General features: G+C 40.5%; 1 protein-coding gene across 2 annotated transcripts in view; it reads right to left on the bottom strand.

Annotated features, from left to right (window-relative positions):
• The window catches only part of LOC140246173 (plasma membrane calcium-transporting ATPase 4-like), a 219408-nt gene that overhangs the window by 6218 nt on the left and 192730 nt on the right, over nucleotides 1–20460 (bottom strand). For both annotated transcript variants that reach the window (XM_072325613.1, XM_072325612.1), the window contains 9 exons: nucleotides 17929–18170; nucleotides 15368–15605; nucleotides 14874–15050; nucleotides 14163–14357; nucleotides 13079–13270; nucleotides 12028–12241; nucleotides 11185–11396; nucleotides 10154–10435; nucleotides 1388–1581 (listed from right to left, as the gene is read on the bottom strand). In XM_072325613.1, coding sequence (XP_072181714.1) covers nucleotides 1390–1581; nucleotides 10154–10435; nucleotides 11185–11396; nucleotides 12028–12241; nucleotides 13079–13270; nucleotides 14163–14357; nucleotides 14874–15050; nucleotides 15368–15605; nucleotides 17929–18170 — 1944 coding nt within the window. In that variant the 3' untranslated portion in view covers nucleotides 1388–1389. The remainder of the gene's footprint in view (nucleotides 1–1387; nucleotides 1582–10153; nucleotides 10436–11184; nucleotides 11397–12027; nucleotides 12242–13078; nucleotides 13271–14162; nucleotides 14358–14873; nucleotides 15051–15367; nucleotides 15606–17928; nucleotides 18171–20460) is intronic.

Here is a 20460-nt window from a genome sequence, read left to right as displayed (position 1 = left end):
ATTGTTAATTGGTTTGGGTGCAAATATCTTGGTCTTGGGTTCCATTGTAATAGAGTCATATGTCTTTCATGGGCCTGAGTTCACATGTCTCGGCTTGAGTCTGTTTGCAATGGAGTCAAGTGTCGTTTATGGGTGTGAATAGGGACTTTTCGATTTGCACGTTGAGCCAGGCGTCACCCTGTTATGACGTAGTTTTTACGTACTGCGCATGCGCGAGTGTCGACCCTCGGCTCATCGCACAAATTTCGAACGCGTTAACCCCGGTTATCACCGTCCACCCAAATCGGTTGCGCCGCGCTCAACCCACCCTTGGTATGACGTCACACTCCTCTCGGGTATCGTGCAAAACAGCAGCACCGCTGACATACAAACTACAGCCTCTGGTACCTACTTTATTTGCCCGTTTTCACTGTTTCGCACTTTGCAATTGCCTACCGTAGTCCCACACATGCATTTACACGTAATGCTGTACGCAAACAGATTTTGGTGCTTTTGGCCTAGCTAGTGCAGCAGTGCATTTGCCTAGTAGTCTTACCATGCATCATGTTTTAAAATCCACATAATTCCTCCCAGGATACGCATCTAGTCAAAGACAAAATAAATATTACAAGTACAGAAACGAGTCATAAATTCCGCTTATATGCACGCAAGGCACAGGGCCTGGTTGCCTCCTGCACACGCCACGAGACGTGACGCCGGCGCCCGAAATTGAAATGTGTTTTAGCAGCGGGTCAACGTACAGACGTGACGCCTTGACGTACGGTTGCGCTCGGCGGCACGTCCTTCTCGTTCACCCAATCGAAAACTCCCTAATGTACCTGTCTTGGTCTTGAGTCCCAATGAGATGGAGTTGTGTGTCTGTCATAAGTCTGAGTACACATGTCTTGGCCTTGAGTTCCATTGCAATGAAGTCATACAATGTATGTAGTTCATGGGTTTTAGTGCACTTATCTCAGTTTGAATTCCATTGTAATCGAGTCATGTATTTTACAGGCCTGAGTATACCTGTCTTGGTCTTGAGTTCAACTGCAATGAAGTCATATGTTGTTCCTGGGTTTGGTTGTGCATATTTTGGTCTTGAGTTCCATTTTAATGGAGTCATATGCCTTTAATGGGTCTGAGTACACACATCTTTGTCTGAGTCCCATTGCAATGGAGTCACAAAGATTACATGATTCAGGTCTCAAATACCTTTTTTGCCCAGGTCTCAAGTACCACTGTATAATTGAACCACAAGTTCTTCATAGGTCTGAATGCCCACACCCAAGTCTCAAATACCTTTGTGAAGGGTATCATGTACTACTGTAACCGAGCAACAAGTCCTCCACATGCCTGAGAACTCATATTGAGTTTTCAAGTACCATTGAGACCTTTGGAGTCTGTGTACCTTTATAACTGGGTCTCAAAGCTGGTCCCAGTCCCTGTGCTGAAGGAGACCATGGGTGCCGAGTCCTCATTCTGCTTCGTCGTCTCAATGTCATAGCTGTTCTCGGGAGCCATGAACTCGTGCACCGAGTTGCTCAGGCTCTTACGCTCGATGCGATGCTGAAGTCCGGCCTGGAATGCGTGTACCACGCGGATCTGGTGGGAGGGAGGGAGGGAAGGAGGAGGGTACACGTAGAGAGTCATAGTCTCACCTCTTGGCACAACTCATTATGAGAAACTTCTAGAGCAACATGGTCTGAATACAGTACAGGGATGCATACTGTCTACAAACACTTTTTCTCTACTTCAGACACTCTGTCGAATGCTTAAAATGTGACTGATTAAGATAGATATTTTTCTTTGATAAAAATCCTAATTTTAATCATAAAATATACGACAGTGGAAAGAAGGACATGACCAGTAGTGGTTATAAAAACACAGAGGCATATTGGAAACTGAAGTAAGTTAAATTATGTAAAACATCAATGAAAAATATATCAAAACACAAACAAAGATATATTAAATACAATGCAGGTGTTAAGACCTCCACAGAAAAGTACACTGCATGAGAAAATCATTCAATGCTGAATTGGTTAACTTCAGACAAAACAAGAAATATCATTTCTTGGGGGAAATGACAGATAGCCATCATGCAGAACATAGCTATGCAGACATACACACACACACATCAACAGAATAGACAGCTTGACTGGTAGCTGCATTTAATGCATGGCAGAAAAAAACAAGCAATAGGTCCTAAATATTTCCCTTTAATGCCCGCTACTGACCAGGAAAAGATTATGAATAAGAGAAAAGATTATGAATAAGAGACAAGATCAAATATGACTTTGCATACTTTTTTTTTTCACATATATGTGACCTCATTGCTTCGTGGCTGAGCCATTTTCTCTTATCATTTTTCAGATTATTGTTTTGTTTTTGCTTTTCATTCAAAAAGCAATGGAACTTTTAAAAAATGTAGACACTATTTGGATAACTAATTTATATAATATAATAATTAGTATGAGAGAAAATGATAAAAAGCCAGTCAGGGTATCTAATGGATGGTTCTCAAATTTCAATTGAAATTAATTATGAAACTGTTTAATCTTTATTGCACTTTCTTTCACTGACCTTTGGCTTTCATCTGCATTAACAAAATTTCCCACAGCCTCACATGCAAATAGCCCAAATTTTTCCCTTTGCTCCAGCATTTTGCTGCAGAAGTACTGCACTGCAGTTCTCAAAATGTAGGGAATCAAACATAGCAAGTGGTGAGTAAACACATATTACTAACCCCTCAGAAAAACACCTCGGAATTCCTGAATTTTGTTTTGAGTTAAAAACATACTTCAATAAAGTTTAGAGTTTTGATTTCGGTACAAAATTATATCTCATTATGAAATACAAAATGATTTTGTGCCATCACAAATTTCCGGAGTTGGGTAAATTTTTTGAAAACAAACTGTATAACAATATTCCCCCCTACACATGTACATAGAGTATAATAGACATGATTGGACTAGACACACATAGATTACAATGGAAAAAGAATGCCTCAAAATTTAACATGATATGTTCTTTAAGTAATCAGCATAATTATTCAAACACCACTAACGAGGACATGTATAATTATGCATCATGAAGGGTGGGGCGTTCCATTATCATAAAAGAAAACTAGACAAAAACAGAACGACAAGTTTGAGCACAATACCACGACAACGCAAGGCTCAGTATCAGAGTAAGCAACATGACTGCAGACAGTCTTGGAAAGAGGGCAGTTCAGGGGTTCCAAGCCATACAACCATTAATTCATCAAAGGCTTCACACGGTTCTGTTTTCTCCCCGAAGGTAGCTCATTTTTTCCAACGCCATGCAGTTAGCACTACAGATGCTAAACTGTCCTATTCATGTAATAATGCTCATTGCCATAAACACAACATAAACCTGGGATGAATAGAGAGAGAAAGAAAACTTTTTTGTTTGTTTGTTTACAAGTAGGGTACACAAGTTCCATTTGTAGGACATTCATATGAAACTGATCAGCTCTTTATATTTGTACATAGATGTTTGACTCATATTGAGCTGAACCTAGAATGGAAAAACAAATTACGATATTACATATCGTTTTACTGGCAAGAAAGTGAATAAAAAAATTAAAAAAAAACATTAAGCAACAGAAAATTATTTGGGCTTCCAGTCAGTTGCAACATTTTAAAATTCTAGAGATAAGCGATCTTTGGGGTATGAAATGATTTTTGATAGGCAACACATTGCTCAAAAATTAATCATTGAAAAAATATCAGAATTAAAGAGTTAGACACACTAGGTAATATCTTGGTTCTCTATAAGGCATCTATTCTAGTGTTAGAACAGAAGGTTCACAAATTGTTAACCCCTTAAAGACTTCAAAAAAGGCTAATGACTGGACAAAGCAAAAAGACAAGACTTTCTCTAAAATATTTAGTGAGAGGGTATAAGACCCCATCAAAAAAACAACACCCCTTTCACTTTCAGTCAAAGCATGAAACGGCAAGAAGCGATGCTTAACAGAGAAGTTACATCAAAACTGAACTAGCTCTTCTAGCATTCGCGACTCATTCCACTTAATCAATACCTCCCGTTAAGTACATGGCCTATTCATGCAGAACTTGTGTGACAACTCACTGGCCAATCAAAAATAGCGCATGAATTAACCACAGCATGCTTTTCACATCCAAAGTCTCTGGATTAACCTGAAACTAAGTTTAAAGAGAAATACAACTGACTTGGAAAGTCAAATCACAACACACTCTCACTTCAGCTGATCAGCATTCAACTTCACAATTTTGTTGTTGTTGTATTAATGTGCATCATTTTAACTCGTGCAGAAACTCACTTAAGAGCGGATGATATGGTTGTGCAAATGAACAAATATGAATGCCCCCCCCCCAAAAAAAAAATAAATAAATAAAAATAAAAATAGTTAACAGTCTGAACATACAATGAAATGAAGATTCAAATGACTGTTTTTAGTTCTATTCTAAAGGTTTGGAATTATTTACCTGAAAGAATATAGTCTGTCGTAATAGCGGACAATCACAGCTACCGTTTGTTAGTCTTACCATTACATTCCTTTTCATGAAATGGAACATGCCAATAAAGGATCTCCCTGCGAATTAGTGCAAATATGCACTTCTCCCCATATATTCTTATAACTAACATTTCCATACATTTAATAGTGGTGACAGCCTCACGTAATTGACTCTAATGCTTTCATTCCTATGCCCTCTGTGAAAGACCTCATGACAATCTGGAACAACCATTGCTGATTACTGGCCATGAAAAGAGAGCACATTATTAAAATAAAAAAAAAGTAAAAAAAAAAAAAAAAAGTCAGGCAATAGTAAGATATGCGTATGCAGAGTTACTGGGAGAAATGAATTTATAAAGAAAATAGTCTGGGAATGGGAAACAGGAAACAGGGACGGTGCAGTAATTGTGCACAGGTGACAAAAAAAGAAAAAGAAAAAAAGAAACATAGTGGAAAAGTGCTTCTGTGTATATAGTGAGGGTGCAAGTTGTTTTTTTTTTTTCTTCATGGAACAAAGAATGATGAGTGCTTATCACACATCACATCAGAATAGGGCACTGGGCTGAGCAACACACACAAAAGAAAACTGTAATAAGGAAGGGGCTAAGGGAGGCCTTCCACTGGACACACAGACTTAGGGAGGATGGGGGACTGGACACACACGTGTGGAAACATGTAATACATTTACGAGGAAACATGGACAAGGACATGAATGCACAGATATCAACCCTCTAACGTGCTGAGTAAGAGACAAGCGCTGATCGCTGCTCGGGAGGGACTTGCCAAGTGGGGGGTTGTCACCGACGGTGGGATGATATGTAAACGCACATAGAGAGAGAGATGCGTGAATGCGGCATGAAAACGGTCGACATGGTGAAAATAATAGCGTGGATGGAAGAACTCAAAATATGATAGCCTGATGTGGATTACACACGACTGCAATGCCATTCTCAATAGTTACTCTTGTGTTACAAGAAAGGAACAGTTGCGTTAACTGTGGATGTATATTAAACAGCTGTATAAAAAGGGCGCAGGTGTTTTGACGTTCGAACAGGAGGGGGAGGGGGGTGTAAGAGGGGGTAAACAGGCAGGCAAAGATATTGGGCAAGGCAGTAACATCACCCTCCCATAGTCGCCCTGACAAAAACTCGGTTCACGACAGAGAGGCACGATTCAAATTTGAAGAGATCGGTGATCAAACTACTCACAGCACGACTCTGGCCGATGTTAAAAGATTGGGAACCGGGGAGGCAGCGTGTGAGGCGTGGATAGTCATTTCACGTTATTTTTAAAAAAAGAAAAAAGTTGGGGGAAAAAAATATAGAAAGCATGAAGAAAAATATAACAGTAATGAAGTGAAGAGAATGAGAATGAGAGGAAACGGTGAAAAGAGAGAGATAAAGATGAGAAGCAATTGCTTAGGATAAATATGAATCGGTGATAACCAAAGAAGATTCAGAAGAAAAAAAAAAAACAGGAAAGAAAAGATATGACAGAGAATTCTGAACAGACAGACAAGAAAAGATTAAATGTGAGACCGTATTGGCCATCTCCTTTACTGCATTGATTTTCTCAATGGCCATCATGGTAATGTATAACGACAGGGTGCATATGCAAGTATATACATTATTTGAAGGAAACTGTGTCAGAAAGGTAGATAGATAGAAGAGTGAATGTTAGTACTGAAGAGTAAGAAGGGGAAAAAAAAAGGGAAAGTGAGAACAAAAGACAAGATGTAGAAGAGGTGGATACAATTAGAAGAGGCGGATACAATGCAAATACTGCATATTAAGTTGGTGCACTGGAATATGAAAGAATATCTGGAAAAAAAAAAAATAAGATTGTTCCTGTAGCAACATTATGAAATATATGGCACAAATTGCAATGCAGCCAAAAAAAAAAAAAAAAAAAAAATCAAAGAACACACATTTATAAATTATCAAACATCATGTCCTGGAAAATAATCAAACTCAATGTCGTAACTCCGAAATGTTTGTTATCCTATGTATCAATTGACTGAATTAGAACACATTAGTAACAAGTGTATTAAAAAAAGAAATGGTCATTCTGATTATGCATTAGTTGAAGAATGAATACAAGGAAAGAATCAAGACTGATTGCCTACAGAAACCACGGTCTAGGATTAACACTTTGAAAAATAAATGCCAGGGAAGACTGCTACTCTCCATTGGATATGATATAAATTATGTACAAAAAATAAATGCTTCAAGACAGACATTTCAACCATCTTTGAATATCAGAAAAAGACAAAAGCTCAACACTATCAGCCTGAAAGAAAGATAGTCTATGATATGACTAAAACAGGACGATTGTGATCAAAGCAGAGACTATTACACCTATCTTTTCTGCAAGAATGATAAGTTACATGCCCGTTGACTGGCATGTAATTTCCCATCACTATATACAAATTTGGGTACCCTAATTGAAGTACGGGCGAGTATATACTTGTACATACACAAACTCCACATTTCAAATCATCTAATCCCAATTAAATCCTGGAAATCCTCGCAGCTTGCCTTAATACACGCAAATGTCATTATTCTATATATCTTCTCCTGCTCTTGACTTGAACTTCGCATACAGCTGACAATCAGTAGTAAGCAAATTGCAATACAGGGAATTCCCCACTTTATTATAAACAAACATCATTCACAAGGAATTTGCCAATGGAAGTGACTGACTTAAGTGAAGTGCTTGATTTGAACAGTTGGGAAAACAAGGATGAAAAAAAAAGGGCTAAAGTGTAACTACAGCGTACACCTTTTTAAGATTTAAATTGAATTCAACACGATAGTAAAGATAACATCAAGAGTTTTGGTCAGCTACATGTACTTCAGAGAATATTGTACTAATGTGCATGATGACAAACACTGGACACTTTGACAGTGCTTTCTCCTTTCTTTTACATGTTTCTATGAATGAAAAATAGCAAAATATATTCTCCAAAACATGAAGGATAATTCTACAAAATATGAAGGATAAATGTGCATTACTGCAGTGATCTTTTGTTACTGACTCAAATAAACATTGCAGTCTCAAAAAAGTTCAAACAAACAAGGAAATGCAATTAAATGCACGACCTCTTGGTTAAACGCAGAATCCACACAAATAAGATAAGATTGACAGATTAGATAGTTTATTAACTCTCTGACTTTGTTTGACCATGTATTGCGATGCCATATCAAATGCCTGGGAAATAGTTGAGGAAAATAGTGTGGAAAAAAAGAAAACCCCAAGCAAATAGAAAAGAAGAGATTAGCATTCAAAATCAAATGCTGAAAAAAAAAGAACAACCAGATTTCAAATATAGGATGTAACCCAGAAACGCTAAAGCAGTGATATTTGGGAGCACATGTTTCATCCCAAGGGTGGAAAAAGAATAAAAAAAATATTAAAGAATTAGCAGTGTGACTTTCAGAGAAACAAAATAAAGTTGACATTTGTTAGAAAAATAAAGTTGACATTTGTTAGAAAAATACAAATTAAAAAAGTATAGGAGGGACGGAACGCCCTAAAGACACACCTGGTAAGTACACATAACAGTCAATTTGTCCCACAACCGCTTTACTAGTATATGCTCTGACATTTATCATGGGTAAGTCAAAATGATTTGAAATTACACCACATTTCTGAACACAGTAACTACAGCAATCTGCAAGCAGATTATTGCTTTTACGTTTCTTCACTGGTAAATCGAACAGTGTATGCGTCTCACATCAATGTTAAGGGAAATTAGAATTGAATAAAACACATATCTTATGATGATGCATATTTTCATCTGTGTTGAAAGGGGGTAATCACTGATTGCCTGGCATAGCAACCTGTTAACAGACTAACCTACAAGAAAGTGGTACCTAAAAATAATACCAGTATTGGTTGCTATTACGGTACATAAAATGCAACACTCAGTTCAGAATATTGTATCTTTCTATCCATACAGCTGTGAGTTGTCCACGATAAAAAGGACCTGCCATTAATTTGTTATTGGGGTGGTGTTCAGGAACAAACAAACAAAAGAAAGAACAAAAAAATAATAAACTTCAGGTGAAGGGAAAACTTTTCTGAGGATAACTGAAAATGTATGAATTGGAAGATCATATAAACATTCATAACTTAAAAAGAATACAACAACAAACTTAAAAAAAAAGAAAGAAGAATATAAAACTCTTGGGACTGACAACACAATGTGACAACATGGGTGGACGTCAACGAACTGTGAGCCAAAAGGGAGGGAGGCCGACAAGTGGAAGAGCCTGGACATATCGTGCAAATGAGAGAAAGGGCTGGGGGCCAAGTTTTTAGGCCGCCACAGAGAGAACACTGCCTAGGAGAGAGAGAGGCCCACTGGACATCTCTGGCAGGGCACCATTGGGGACCATCGGGGGACCGAGAGGGGATGGGGAAGGTAGGAGGAGGGGGGGGGGGGGGGGAGGTAACAGGCGAGAACATAATCTCCAAAACATAAACACTCACTCCCACACACATACATACAAGTCCCCGTACGAAAACGGCACTTCACTCACACAGACGGAAAACTCATGGTACAAGTATGAAAATGTTTGAAATTGAATTTGCGCACATGCAAATTAATCTTTTATCATTAATCGTCTTTTATTCTAAGAACGTTCTTGGACATGAACATTTTCTGGTCTAAGAACGGGAACTGATTTGATTGTCAATTTCTTTCAGATAATAAAGGAATAAATGGCAGGATGTCAGGGACATCATTTGGGTGGGATGTTTTGGAAGGTTCGATAAATTCATGACACCTTATTCATTCGCACTCATTTATCTTCAACATACTGTTTGTAGGATAATCTCAATGATATTGCAGTTGTTTGAGTATGGCCTTGTGATAAGGGTCAGATGAAGCACTGATATAGATATGTACAGGGGGAAAGAGGGGGTGGAGTAGAATAAAAAAGTGTTTCAAGCACTAATCCTTGGCTGGCTCGAAAGGCTCAAGCAGGTCAAACTCAAAGCTTGGTTTCTCTCAAGCAAATAAACAGCGCAGAAATATTGGGAATTCAAAGGAAAAAAAAATAAGGAACTACACCCTTTATTCTGTAAGCCTTAGAGGTCATAATCCAAGAAAAAAACCCAAAACAACCCAAACTAACCCTGTAAGCCTACCTACAGCATCAAGAGAACCACTTCTGCTGATTTCAGTGTGATAAATACCCCTCTCCCTCCCCCCCAAGAAAAAAAAATTACAGGCATAGTTGTCTGATTTCTATTGGAAGCACATCAGAATAGATCAGTCTGAAGAAGTACGAACATTACGACTAGAAAGATGCAGTGTTATGCCACTGCTGAAGTAATTATGTGTATTGCGGTCTCAATGAGTTTTGACTGAAAAAAAAAAAAAATCTTCACTGAGGTGTCCTCCTAATGATGCAACCCTAAATAAGATGCTGTGAAACAAAATGTGGTCTTCGGCTCTCTGCAAGTTTCCATAATCAGTCGACATGAAAGCATTGGAAGATAGAAATATACAGAACTACAGAAATGGAGATTGAGGAGGAGGATAGAGAAAGTGAGAGAAAGAAAAAAAAAAGGAGAGATATGTAAGAGTAGAGAAGGAGAGATATAAGGAGAGAGAGAGAGATACAAGAGGAAGAAACTTTCACTCACCTGTTGCTGGAGCCGGGTCAGGCCGCGCATCCAGAGGATCTGGGCCCGCCGGTGGTCCACCCGGTCTGGGTGGTCCTCGTCCATGGGCGTGATGGTGGGCAGCTGCTCGGGCTCGCTGCTGCGGCCGACGGCGCAGATGTGGGGCAGCTGGCGGGTGGGGATGGTGGTCACCAGCTGCTGCCAGACCAGCGAGCCGAGCCCGAGGAAGACGCACCACAGCCACTCGTCCAGGGAGAGCCCCGTGGAGCTGAATACTAAACTACCAAACTGAATTAAAATTACCTGGCGGCCCGATGGACAGCGGAGATAGTGGGGGAGGGGAGGGGAGAGAGATGGAAGAAAGGAGGTGAGTGTTTAACACCAAGTAGAGTGCAAGAGGGGTAGACAGGATGCAGCGGGGAGGAAGAGTTGACGGGAAAGGTGTGGCGATTACAGAAAAAAGGATGAAAGTGATGGGGGCAAAAAACAAACAAACACAAAAGATAATATTTCATGGGTTGATCAGTACTGAATACTCTCAAGCAAGACAGACTCAAATAGAGAATAATCATCTATGCTTTTCCAAATTGGCAGGGGCAATAGTGATGTAAACTAAAGTTCTCATACGGTCGATAGTTGAAGAGCTATGCAGAGTGAAGTACTATTTTTGATCTCCGAACATCTCGAGGTCGGAGGAAGGGTGTGGAATAACATAAGGGGTAATCTATTAATGTACCTGTGTTGGATGCAATGTTCAGTGTGTAGTTATGGTAGTATATGCTCAGCATCAGGTATGAACATTCATGCTGTGGAGTCTGAAAGTGTTTAAGCTCTTGCTTTCGTTCTTACGCGTACATACATCAAATACTTTTCAAGTAATCCACGAATCGATACATATACGCTACAGATTAACTTACGAATAACAAGGATCTCCGAGTTGGAGAATGTCGCAATTTATCAACATTGTGTGCAAGTCCCGGGAAACCCATCGCGTGCAATGTGAGAGAATGAAAGAAAGAGAGAGACTGGTAAACCCGCTCTCTCAAACTTACTTGTGTAATGAGAGTCCCGATGATGACTATGAGGAAAATAGGGTTGGTATGTATGCCAGAGAAGACGTTTCGCTCGCCGTGCACCTTGCGCGAGTTGATTTCGTTGAAAATTTGCATGAGTACAAAGGTGTTGAAGATGATGGTAAAATGGGAAGTGGGCGCCCCTGACGGCCCCTCATGAGATCCATCATCTATATCGAATATCGCGGGACCTGGTGGGGGAGGGGGCGGAGGAAGAAACGAGAGGTGTAGGAGGAGGAAGAGGCCGAGAGAAGGAGATGGGACGGGCAGATGGAGAGAAGGTGGGAGAACAGAGGAAAGGCAAGAAGGATAAACCAGATGAACAATGGGTAAGAAAGCTGGAGACAGACATGTAAAACACAGCAGGGAGACAGACCTACATTACTACAGACCTCCCAACCTTTCTGACTGAAAAAGAAGGGATGATTTGGCTCAAAAGTAGGAAAGACCAGTTCCCATGGGAGTGTGTATTAAAATTATCACGTTAGTATTTCACACTTACGATCTCAAAATATTCCAAGGCAACCCATTACCCCGACAAATTGCATCAGCCAGACCAGTTTGTTGTGGTATTGCAAGTAAATTCCAAAATTTCTAAACCAAATTTATAAAACAAATAATGCACAGATATAAGTTTGTGATGTTATGTTAATTGAGATGCAGTACACTCTTGGGTATTCACAATATCATGCATATTGCACCATTGCAAATACCCTTGAGTGCTCTGCATCCCCTCTAATGCACTCTAACCTGTGCATTAAAATCACATATTATCGCTTTCGTGGCCATTGCAGGAGAAAGTAACAAGAGGGCTACACTCACCTGCATAAAGAATTGTAAAAATGACAACCAGCTGGTAGACCGAGTGACCTAGAATATTCTTCATCATAATTCTGGATATAAGCGGCTTGGTGCGGCCATAGGGCTTGCGCTTCAGCAACGATGCCGTCGGCATCTCGGTGGCCAGAGCCAGGGATGCAAAGGAGTCCATGATGAGGTTCACCCACAGCATCTGGATGGCACGCAGTGGACTGTCCTGTTGGAGGAAGGGAAGGAGGAGAGAGAGATGGAGATATGCTAAGAATCATAGGATTCATAGGACATAGATAAATGGATGAATAGATGAATGAATTATGGGTGAATGGATAGATGACTTAATGGATCAGTGGATGAATGGATAATTTGGCATTACTACTGGTCCACAACTAATGAGTATTGAAGTTTTTGTACTCTCATCAACAACCGACAGACAGATTTCTAAATATACAGCTGAAATCACACAATCCACATGCAAAATGCAGTTTTATGCCTGTTTGGGATAAGGCTCTCAGAGTGTGAAAGCTATTTTGACTGTCCGTGGCAATCAGTTTCATCATATGATAGGAAGACTTAAAGGGGCATTCCAGACGATTTTCATAATTTCACAATATGTAGTACATAAATCAACAGCTCCATGTACAGATTTGTGGAAAAACTTTAAACAAATTACACTGAACAAGGATGATGACATAGGAGGCTCACATATTTCAGAAATGTAGCAGTGTAATTCCATTACAATACCGCTTGCTTGTGTATAATCTATGCATGCCTTCTTCTTTTGTTCTGCTTCTGTTGAGCCCCAACTCATGCATTCTCATGGTGACCCTCCCATGTCATCATCCATGTTCATTGCAGTTTGTTATAAATTCCGACAATTTTCTTATTCTTTGTCCCAATTATCATAAATTCTGAAACTGTCCTCAGTACAATTAGTCTATATTTGTTCAAATGTGAAAATCTGAGAATCATCTGGGGGGTCTCCTTTAAACTGACACCTCTCCAGGCTAAAAAAAAAATGTGGGTGTTGGATTCAATGAAGTGCTTGCTGGCTTACATTGATGGAGCAAGCTCCGACGAACGCCACGGTGACGGCGACCAGGTTGACAGTGAGCTGGAACTGCAGGAACTTGGCGATGGAGTCATAGACGTTGCGCCCCCACATGACGGCCTTGACAATACTGGTGAAGTTGTCGTCTGTGAGAATGATGTCGGACGCCTCCTTGGCAACATCTGTTCCGGCAAGACCCTGCAATGAAAAAAAAAAATGATGTTACAGCTCATAATTTTAAATTTGGCACAAGTACACTGTAGCTCCAAACAATACATCATTTAAAGAGATAGTATAGTTTTGGTTGAGATGAGGCTTCAGGTTATCAATGTTTTTTTATGATAATCTTTTGAGATAATGAGAAACCTTTTAGGAAATATGTAAGAGCATATGATTCTAAGAGAAATTTAAAGTTAATTTGAAGAAAATTGGTTTTGAAATGGTTGAGATATCCAAAACAAAGCTATTCGAACAAAAGGTGGGACCCACCTTTTATTAGGATCACTGTTTTACTTTGATTTGGATATCTCAGCCATTTCAAAACAGCTTTTCACCAAATAAACTTTTAATTCCTCTTAGAATTGTATGCTCTGTAGCATACCATAAGTGGCTACTTAGTATCTTGCAAAAAGTTAAAAGCTCAATCCTCATCTCAACTAATTCTAAACCATACCTTTAACTAGATTACCATCCTCCTATAAACTATCATATCACTTTACATGCATTACATTCCAGTGCGTTGCTGAATGAAGTCATACTAAAATATGTGCCTCTTTTCGACAAAATGTGCTCAAGTCAGGCTAGAATTACATTTGCTTCAATATGTAGAATGCATAACACGTTTCTACTGGATTACATATCTTGATGAACTTTATTGCACATTGCATGCGAATCAAGTGGGCCTTGTGTTCATCCTGTAAAACAGACTATAACTCATGCATATACAGGCACAATCATAATATGCCTTGTATATGTACATACAGGTGCATTTCTCTTTTATCAGCATTTGTCTTCCTCCTGTCATTAATATCATAATCATCATCATGACAAGAATCGAATCGTGATCATTTCTGGTAAGCCCCTCACTCACCATGGCGAATCCGACATCAGCCTTCTTCAGGGCGGGGGCGTCGTTCGTTCCGTCTCCCGTTACGGCAACGACTTCTCTGTTGGCCGTCAGCTTGCTGTCGATAATGCCTTTGACCAGTGTATGCTTGTCGGTGGGCGACGATCGGGCCAGCACGCGCAGCTTGGGCCAGATTTTGTCCAGCAGATGTTGCTTGATCTACACCAGCAGGAGGACAGCCATTCAAAAAGTTCAATTCATTTGTATCACTATGATATAACACAACTTCCAAGTACACAGTAGATTGGTTCATGTCCGAATTTCTCATAGCTGACACATCCACTATGAAATCATTCTTAATCCTATCTCTAATCAGTGGTTGTTTCTAAAGATTTGGGGGATTATTTATGAGATCAATCTTGAATTTTGACCCCCACTTTTGCTTTATTTGTATATTGGCACAGATATCCTGATGCATTACATGAGTAGTCATTACACAATCTTGGTTGCCATGGTATCATACTGCTTAAGTGTTCCACCGTCACCTTGCCGAATCCTGAATGGGGTTTGTCTAACTTTGCTGCAAAAATGTTGGAAATATACTGATGAGACAAAATAGCCTAGCCATTTACATCTAGCTGCATTTGTAATTTGTAACAGCTGATAAATTACCACACAAATGAAAAAGCAGTTGCTCATTCATTTAGAAGACATGCTTGGCCTCATCTCACTCACCACACCATTTTCGGTGATTCGTTTGTTGAAGTCGCGTCCTTCCAGCACGAGGAAGTCATCGCCCGGCTTCAAGATGCCGCATTTGATGGCAATGGATCGCGCTGTATTTACGTTGTCTCCCGTCACCATGCGCACGGTGATTCCCGCGCTCTGGCAGTCAGCGATGGCCGGTGGTACCTGAGGCGGGAGTTGGAACTTTGCAAACTCAGGAAATGTTGGTTTCCACACAAACAGTAAATTTTTCTTTTGGGATGCTCTACATGCTCATGCTTCAATATGAGCAGCATCAGTTACTTCTTTCTGATTTAATTGTAACATCCAAATTCCATTTTTATGCACTACATTTTACTTGTCCAGATTGAGATCAACATGGTCTGGGGTTACACTGAGTAATTTTTATAACATTTATAGTATGAAGTATTGTATACACCATATCTCTAGCGAGTCTAATTTTTTTGTGAATTGGGACCACCTTAACAATTTTTTTGACTGACCTCTTGTCGGACGGGATCTTCAATGCCAACAAGGGCAACACAGGTCAGTTCCTTGACCACTGTATTCTCCATGTCCCACTTGGGCGTCGGCTTGTCCCTGGTGATGTCCTTGTAGGCCAGGCACAGGGTGCGGAGACCTTCCATTGCCCACTTCTCAATCACATCCTTCACAACCTTCTCCTTGTCGGCCGCGTTGAACGGCTGGGCCTCGCCGGACTCGTCCAGGATGAATTCACACCTGGGGGTAGAGGGGAAAGGGGGTTGCAAAATGGATAGGATGTCACATACAGATGAAGTTGGAGTTTAGGACGGGGTTGGAGGTAAGAAGAGGGTAGGAGGTAAAAAGAGGGTTGGAGGTAAGGATGAAGTTGGAGGTATGGATGAAATTTGAGTTAGGATTAGGTTGGAGGTAAGGAGAGGGTCGGAGGTAGGGAGGCAGTAAGAGGTAAGGATGGAGTTGGAGTTTAAAACGGGGTTGGAGGTAAGGATGAAGTTTGAGTTTAGGATGGGGTTGAAGATAGGAGGGCGTTGGAGATTGGAGGGGGTTGGAGGTAAGGAGAGGGTTGGAGGTAAGGATGAAGTTGGAGTTTTGGATGGGGTTGGAGGTTAGGAGAGGGTTGCACATAAGAATGGAGTTGGAGGTAAGGATGGAGTTGGAGGTAAGGATGAGGTTGAAGTAAGAAGAGGGTTGGAAGTAAGGATGGGGTTGGAGGAAAGAAGAGATTTCAAGGTAACGATGAAGATGGAGGTAGGGATGGAGCAGGTTGTATTGATGGGGTTGGAGGCACGGATGGGGTGGGAGGTATGGATGGAGTTTGAGGAAAGGAATAGTGACAAAGGAGGGCAAGGTATGGGGAGGAGTGGATGGTGAAGATAAAAAGGAAGGGAGGAAAGCAAAACAAGACAGGGCAGCATGAATAGAATGGTCAATAAGTTGGAAGAATGAAGGCAGGCACAGAATATCAAAAGATATCCATTTTAAAATCAAAACGTTGGTCATTTTATATCTCTTAGGTTGGGTGTGACTTCATCTAAAAAAGACAAGAGAAAAGTAATTCAGTGAAAAAAGGAAATTGCATACCAAAATGTATTCACCGATAACGTATGCTATGGATTCCTAGACTCTTTGGCGGTGTTTCTTTTTGTCAGAGAAGTCAGCTCTCGCTTCAAGAGCAACAAGTTATTCAAGATCACTCAAAATCCTAGAGTTTGCACACAGTCATGATCAAGTATTTTTTTCTCATGTGCTTTTCATTTTGTCAGTACACCATCAAAGATTTATAATCCTGTAATACTGTCTTGTGTGTGTGTGTGTGTGTGTGTATGTGTGCGTTTGTGAGAGAAAGAGAGTGTGTGTTTATACATGTCTTTACAAAGCTTGTACAATGTATGCTTTCATATGAACTTATGACGTGAGAATGACAATTTGCTACTATACACAATTGGTAATATCACACAGACAAACAAGGAAAAGTAGAAATTATGCGGTGCGTAATATATGTCCCCGCCGGAAGTAGCATTTTGTAACAAAATGTGCAATATAGGTAAAAAAATCAAGGTCAAAGGTCAAAGAAGTCAAAGGTCAAAATTCTGTGTAGAAGTTTTGAAGCCCTCACTTAGTGCCATCACATAAAGCAAATGGAATCGAAATTGGGTTAGAAATGGCAAAGGAGTAGCATTTTGTAACAAAATGCACAATATAGGTCAAAAATCAAGGTCAAAGGTCAAAGAAGACAAAGGTCAAAATTCTGTGTAGAAGTTTTGAAGCCCTCACCTAGTGCTATCACATAAAGCAAACGGAATCGAAATCGGGTTAGAAATGGCGAAGGAGTAGCATTTTGTAGCAAAATGCACAATACAGGTCAAAAATCAAGGTCAAAGGTCAAAGAAGTCAAAGGTAAAAATTCTGTGTAGAAGTTTTGAAGCCCTCAACTAGTGCCATCATATAAAGCAAACGGAATCGAAATCGGGTTAGAAATGGCGAAGGAGTAGCATTTTGTAGCAAAATGTACAATATAGATCAAAAATCAAGGTCAAAGGTCAAAGAAGTCAAAGGTCAAAATTCTGAGTAGAAGTTTTGAAGCCCTCACCTAGTGCCATCACATAAAGCAAACGGAATAGAAATCGGGTTAGAAATGGCGAAGGAGTAGCATTTTGTAGCAAAATGTACAATATAGGTCAAAGGTCAAGGTCAAAGGTCACAACTGAAATTCTGTGTAGAAGTTTTAAAGCTCCCATGTAGTGCTATCATATAAAGCAAACAGAATCAAAATTGGCTCATAAATGACAGAGAAGTAGCAAATTGAACATTTTGATCACACACGGACGCACACACGGACGGACGCACGGACGGACGCACGGACGCACAGACACACACACGTACGGAGCCCGTTTCATAGTCCCCTGCTCGAACTCGTTCGGCGGGGACAAAAAAAAAAAGAAGAAAAAACATCCTATGGTTGTGGTTAGCTAAACCCTTTCCGTGCTAGAGTGTGCAGTGCTATGGGGTTGTCTGTGCCAATTGGCACTCAAGGCACATATAAGGTTAACGGGCTACTCACTTTGAGAGCATGATCTCTGAGGCCCCCTTGGAGTAGAGGCGGAAACCGCCCTCGGGCAGCGGGATGGCCGTGCTCATCGACTTGCGGGAGGAGTTGAAGGTGTAGACGCAGGCGTACTTCTCGACCGGCCAGCGATCCCGCGATAGCTGGTACTCCTCGTTGATGTCAAGCACAAAGCCCAAGAGGGCGCACTCCGTCTTGTTGCCCACTTGGCGTGGGAGCTCACCAGGATGTTCGGCGGGCTGAATGGGAAAAACATGCGAAGACATAAATATTGGTGACATTACTGAGAACAAAATATGTAAACTACACTGGAATGAAGTCATACATCAATGTCTTTAACACATTTAAGCTGTTCAATAAAATGAAAATGCTCTTTCATTCTTCACATGACAGCAAAATGTAGGAACACAGGGACTTCAAAAACAACTGATATGAAGCGGAGAAGAGAGAAATTGAAAAGAGCAGAGAAACCATGTGTTTTCTTCACAGGTGGAAGAAATCTAAGATTACTAAAGAATCCTGCTAGATGCAAAAAACAACAACAAAAGAAACCTACCAAATCTGGATAATATCACAAGGTAAACAGGGCCAACACTTCTATCACACTGCTGCAAATGAAATTCATGGGCTTACACATGTGTAGTTCAGATGGCAACATACAATGTACGCTTTCACATCAAATCTGTTTGTCGTTTGAGTGGAGGTATTGTTTACATTTTCCAATGTGAAGCCGTATCACCTCCTACCATACTTGATCAATCAAAGTGTGCATCTCATTTAACACAAAACCATCTAGAACAGTTCCATGAGTTTTTTAAAGGAAACCCTCCACAAAGATGTAGAATAAGTTCGGATTGCTGTGTCCTATGAACAGACAAAAGCCACTTGGCATCCCGAATATTCTGGTACTTTGTCATTCAAAAAGAGGGAAAAAGTGAAAAGGATATGTGCTGGCATGAGACTTGGAGACATATTTCATGTGATTAACAACTGCTTTTAAGGAAACAAATGTCACACTGGCTATTTTTAGAAGGAAGCCCGTGGAGCGTTACGCGGGAAAGAGGCGGAACAAACAGCAGGCGTGACTCGACGAACATGGATACCCGGGCATATCGAGAGGAATTCCCATCCAAGTGAGGCGAATGACCATATCACCTTTCGCGGCGTCCCACTCCGAACGATGAAACGCGATGAGGGATGGCAAACAGCTCGCAAACGCTATGACCACAAGGATGACATCGAGATCGTGCAATATTTTCCACTTGCGGAAAATTCACGACGCGACATATGAGAGGCAGAATCAAAGCCCAGGGGATAGATCAAGCCTTTTTTCCTCTATTTCCTCTCACACTCGCTTCTCCTCTTTCCTCATTCCATATGATTCTCTGCCCATTTTTCTCCCTCCCAGAGGATGAGCGGACAGTGCAAGGTGTTGTTCGATGCCCCCCTAGGGCGGTGGCTGCATTCTAGTTTTTGAAGTTTTCACCCCCATCCTCCCCTCCCCTCCCCTCCCCCCCCCCCCCCCCCCACCACTACCCCCACCACCACTAAAGCATCCTCCTCTTAGCAGGAAGGAGAGAAACGAAGGTGAACAAACACGATGCACGTCAGATAAGGTGACATTTGCATGCCCAGAGAACATGCTGTGTCAACCCAAGGCATGAATGTCCTCCCTACTGACTTGAGGTAGAACCAAGAACTAGTGTCACATGAAGGGATGATTCCCAGCAACATAGAGTACAGACAAGCGAGAAGAGTAACAGAAAGAGATAGGTAGATAGTTTGATACACCCTAGAACTAGTGTCACACATAGGGAAGATTCTTAGCAACATAGAATACAGACAAGCAAGATAAGAAACAAAATGAGATGGATAGATAAATAGGTAGATAGATAGATAGGCAGACAGATAGATAGATAGGTAGACATATAGATAGATAGATAGATAGATAGATAGACATATAGATAGACAGATATAGGTAAAGAAAGAAAAAATACAGAAAAGACAAATTGTGGGTAGATATAAAAATATAGATAGTTTAGTAGATAGTTTGAAAAACAGAGAGAGGGAGAGAGCTTCAATTTTTCTTTTGAAGCGTCTTTGAATGATAATGATAACAACTAAATTAATTTCTTTGTCCACATGTGGTTACAAAGGAACTTGCATACTTATAGGCTTTTATATCATGCCATCATCAACAAATTCTTTACATTCATTCTTTATTCCATTCTTTTCATTTCTGGTAGAGTGAGAACAAAAGTATAACAATCTTCAAGACTTGAAAAACACTGTTCATAATTTGAAAGAAAAAAAAGTGATTCTTTAAATATCATCACATAAAAAGTCATTTATGGCAGCTCAGGAGTAAGTAGAGGCTGACCATCAGAGGTGAAAATCACCCATCTCATAGCCATGACAACAGCACCAGCATCAATAAACTGAAATATGCTGTGACCTTTGCTTCTGACTCCCCCACCCCCCCCATATCTCATGGTACCACTTGACGTCATCTGCTAAAAAGCTCTTCCC

This window comes from Diadema setosum, chromosome 2 (genome assembly GCF_964275005.1).
Source record: "Diadema setosum chromosome 2, eeDiaSeto1, whole genome shotgun sequence".
Classification (NCBI taxonomy): Eukaryota; Metazoa; Echinodermata; class Echinoidea; order Diadematoida; family Diadematidae; genus Diadema; species Diadema setosum.
The sequence above is the reverse complement of the archived record's forward strand: the minus strand, read 5'-3'. Positions and strand labels throughout refer to the sequence as shown.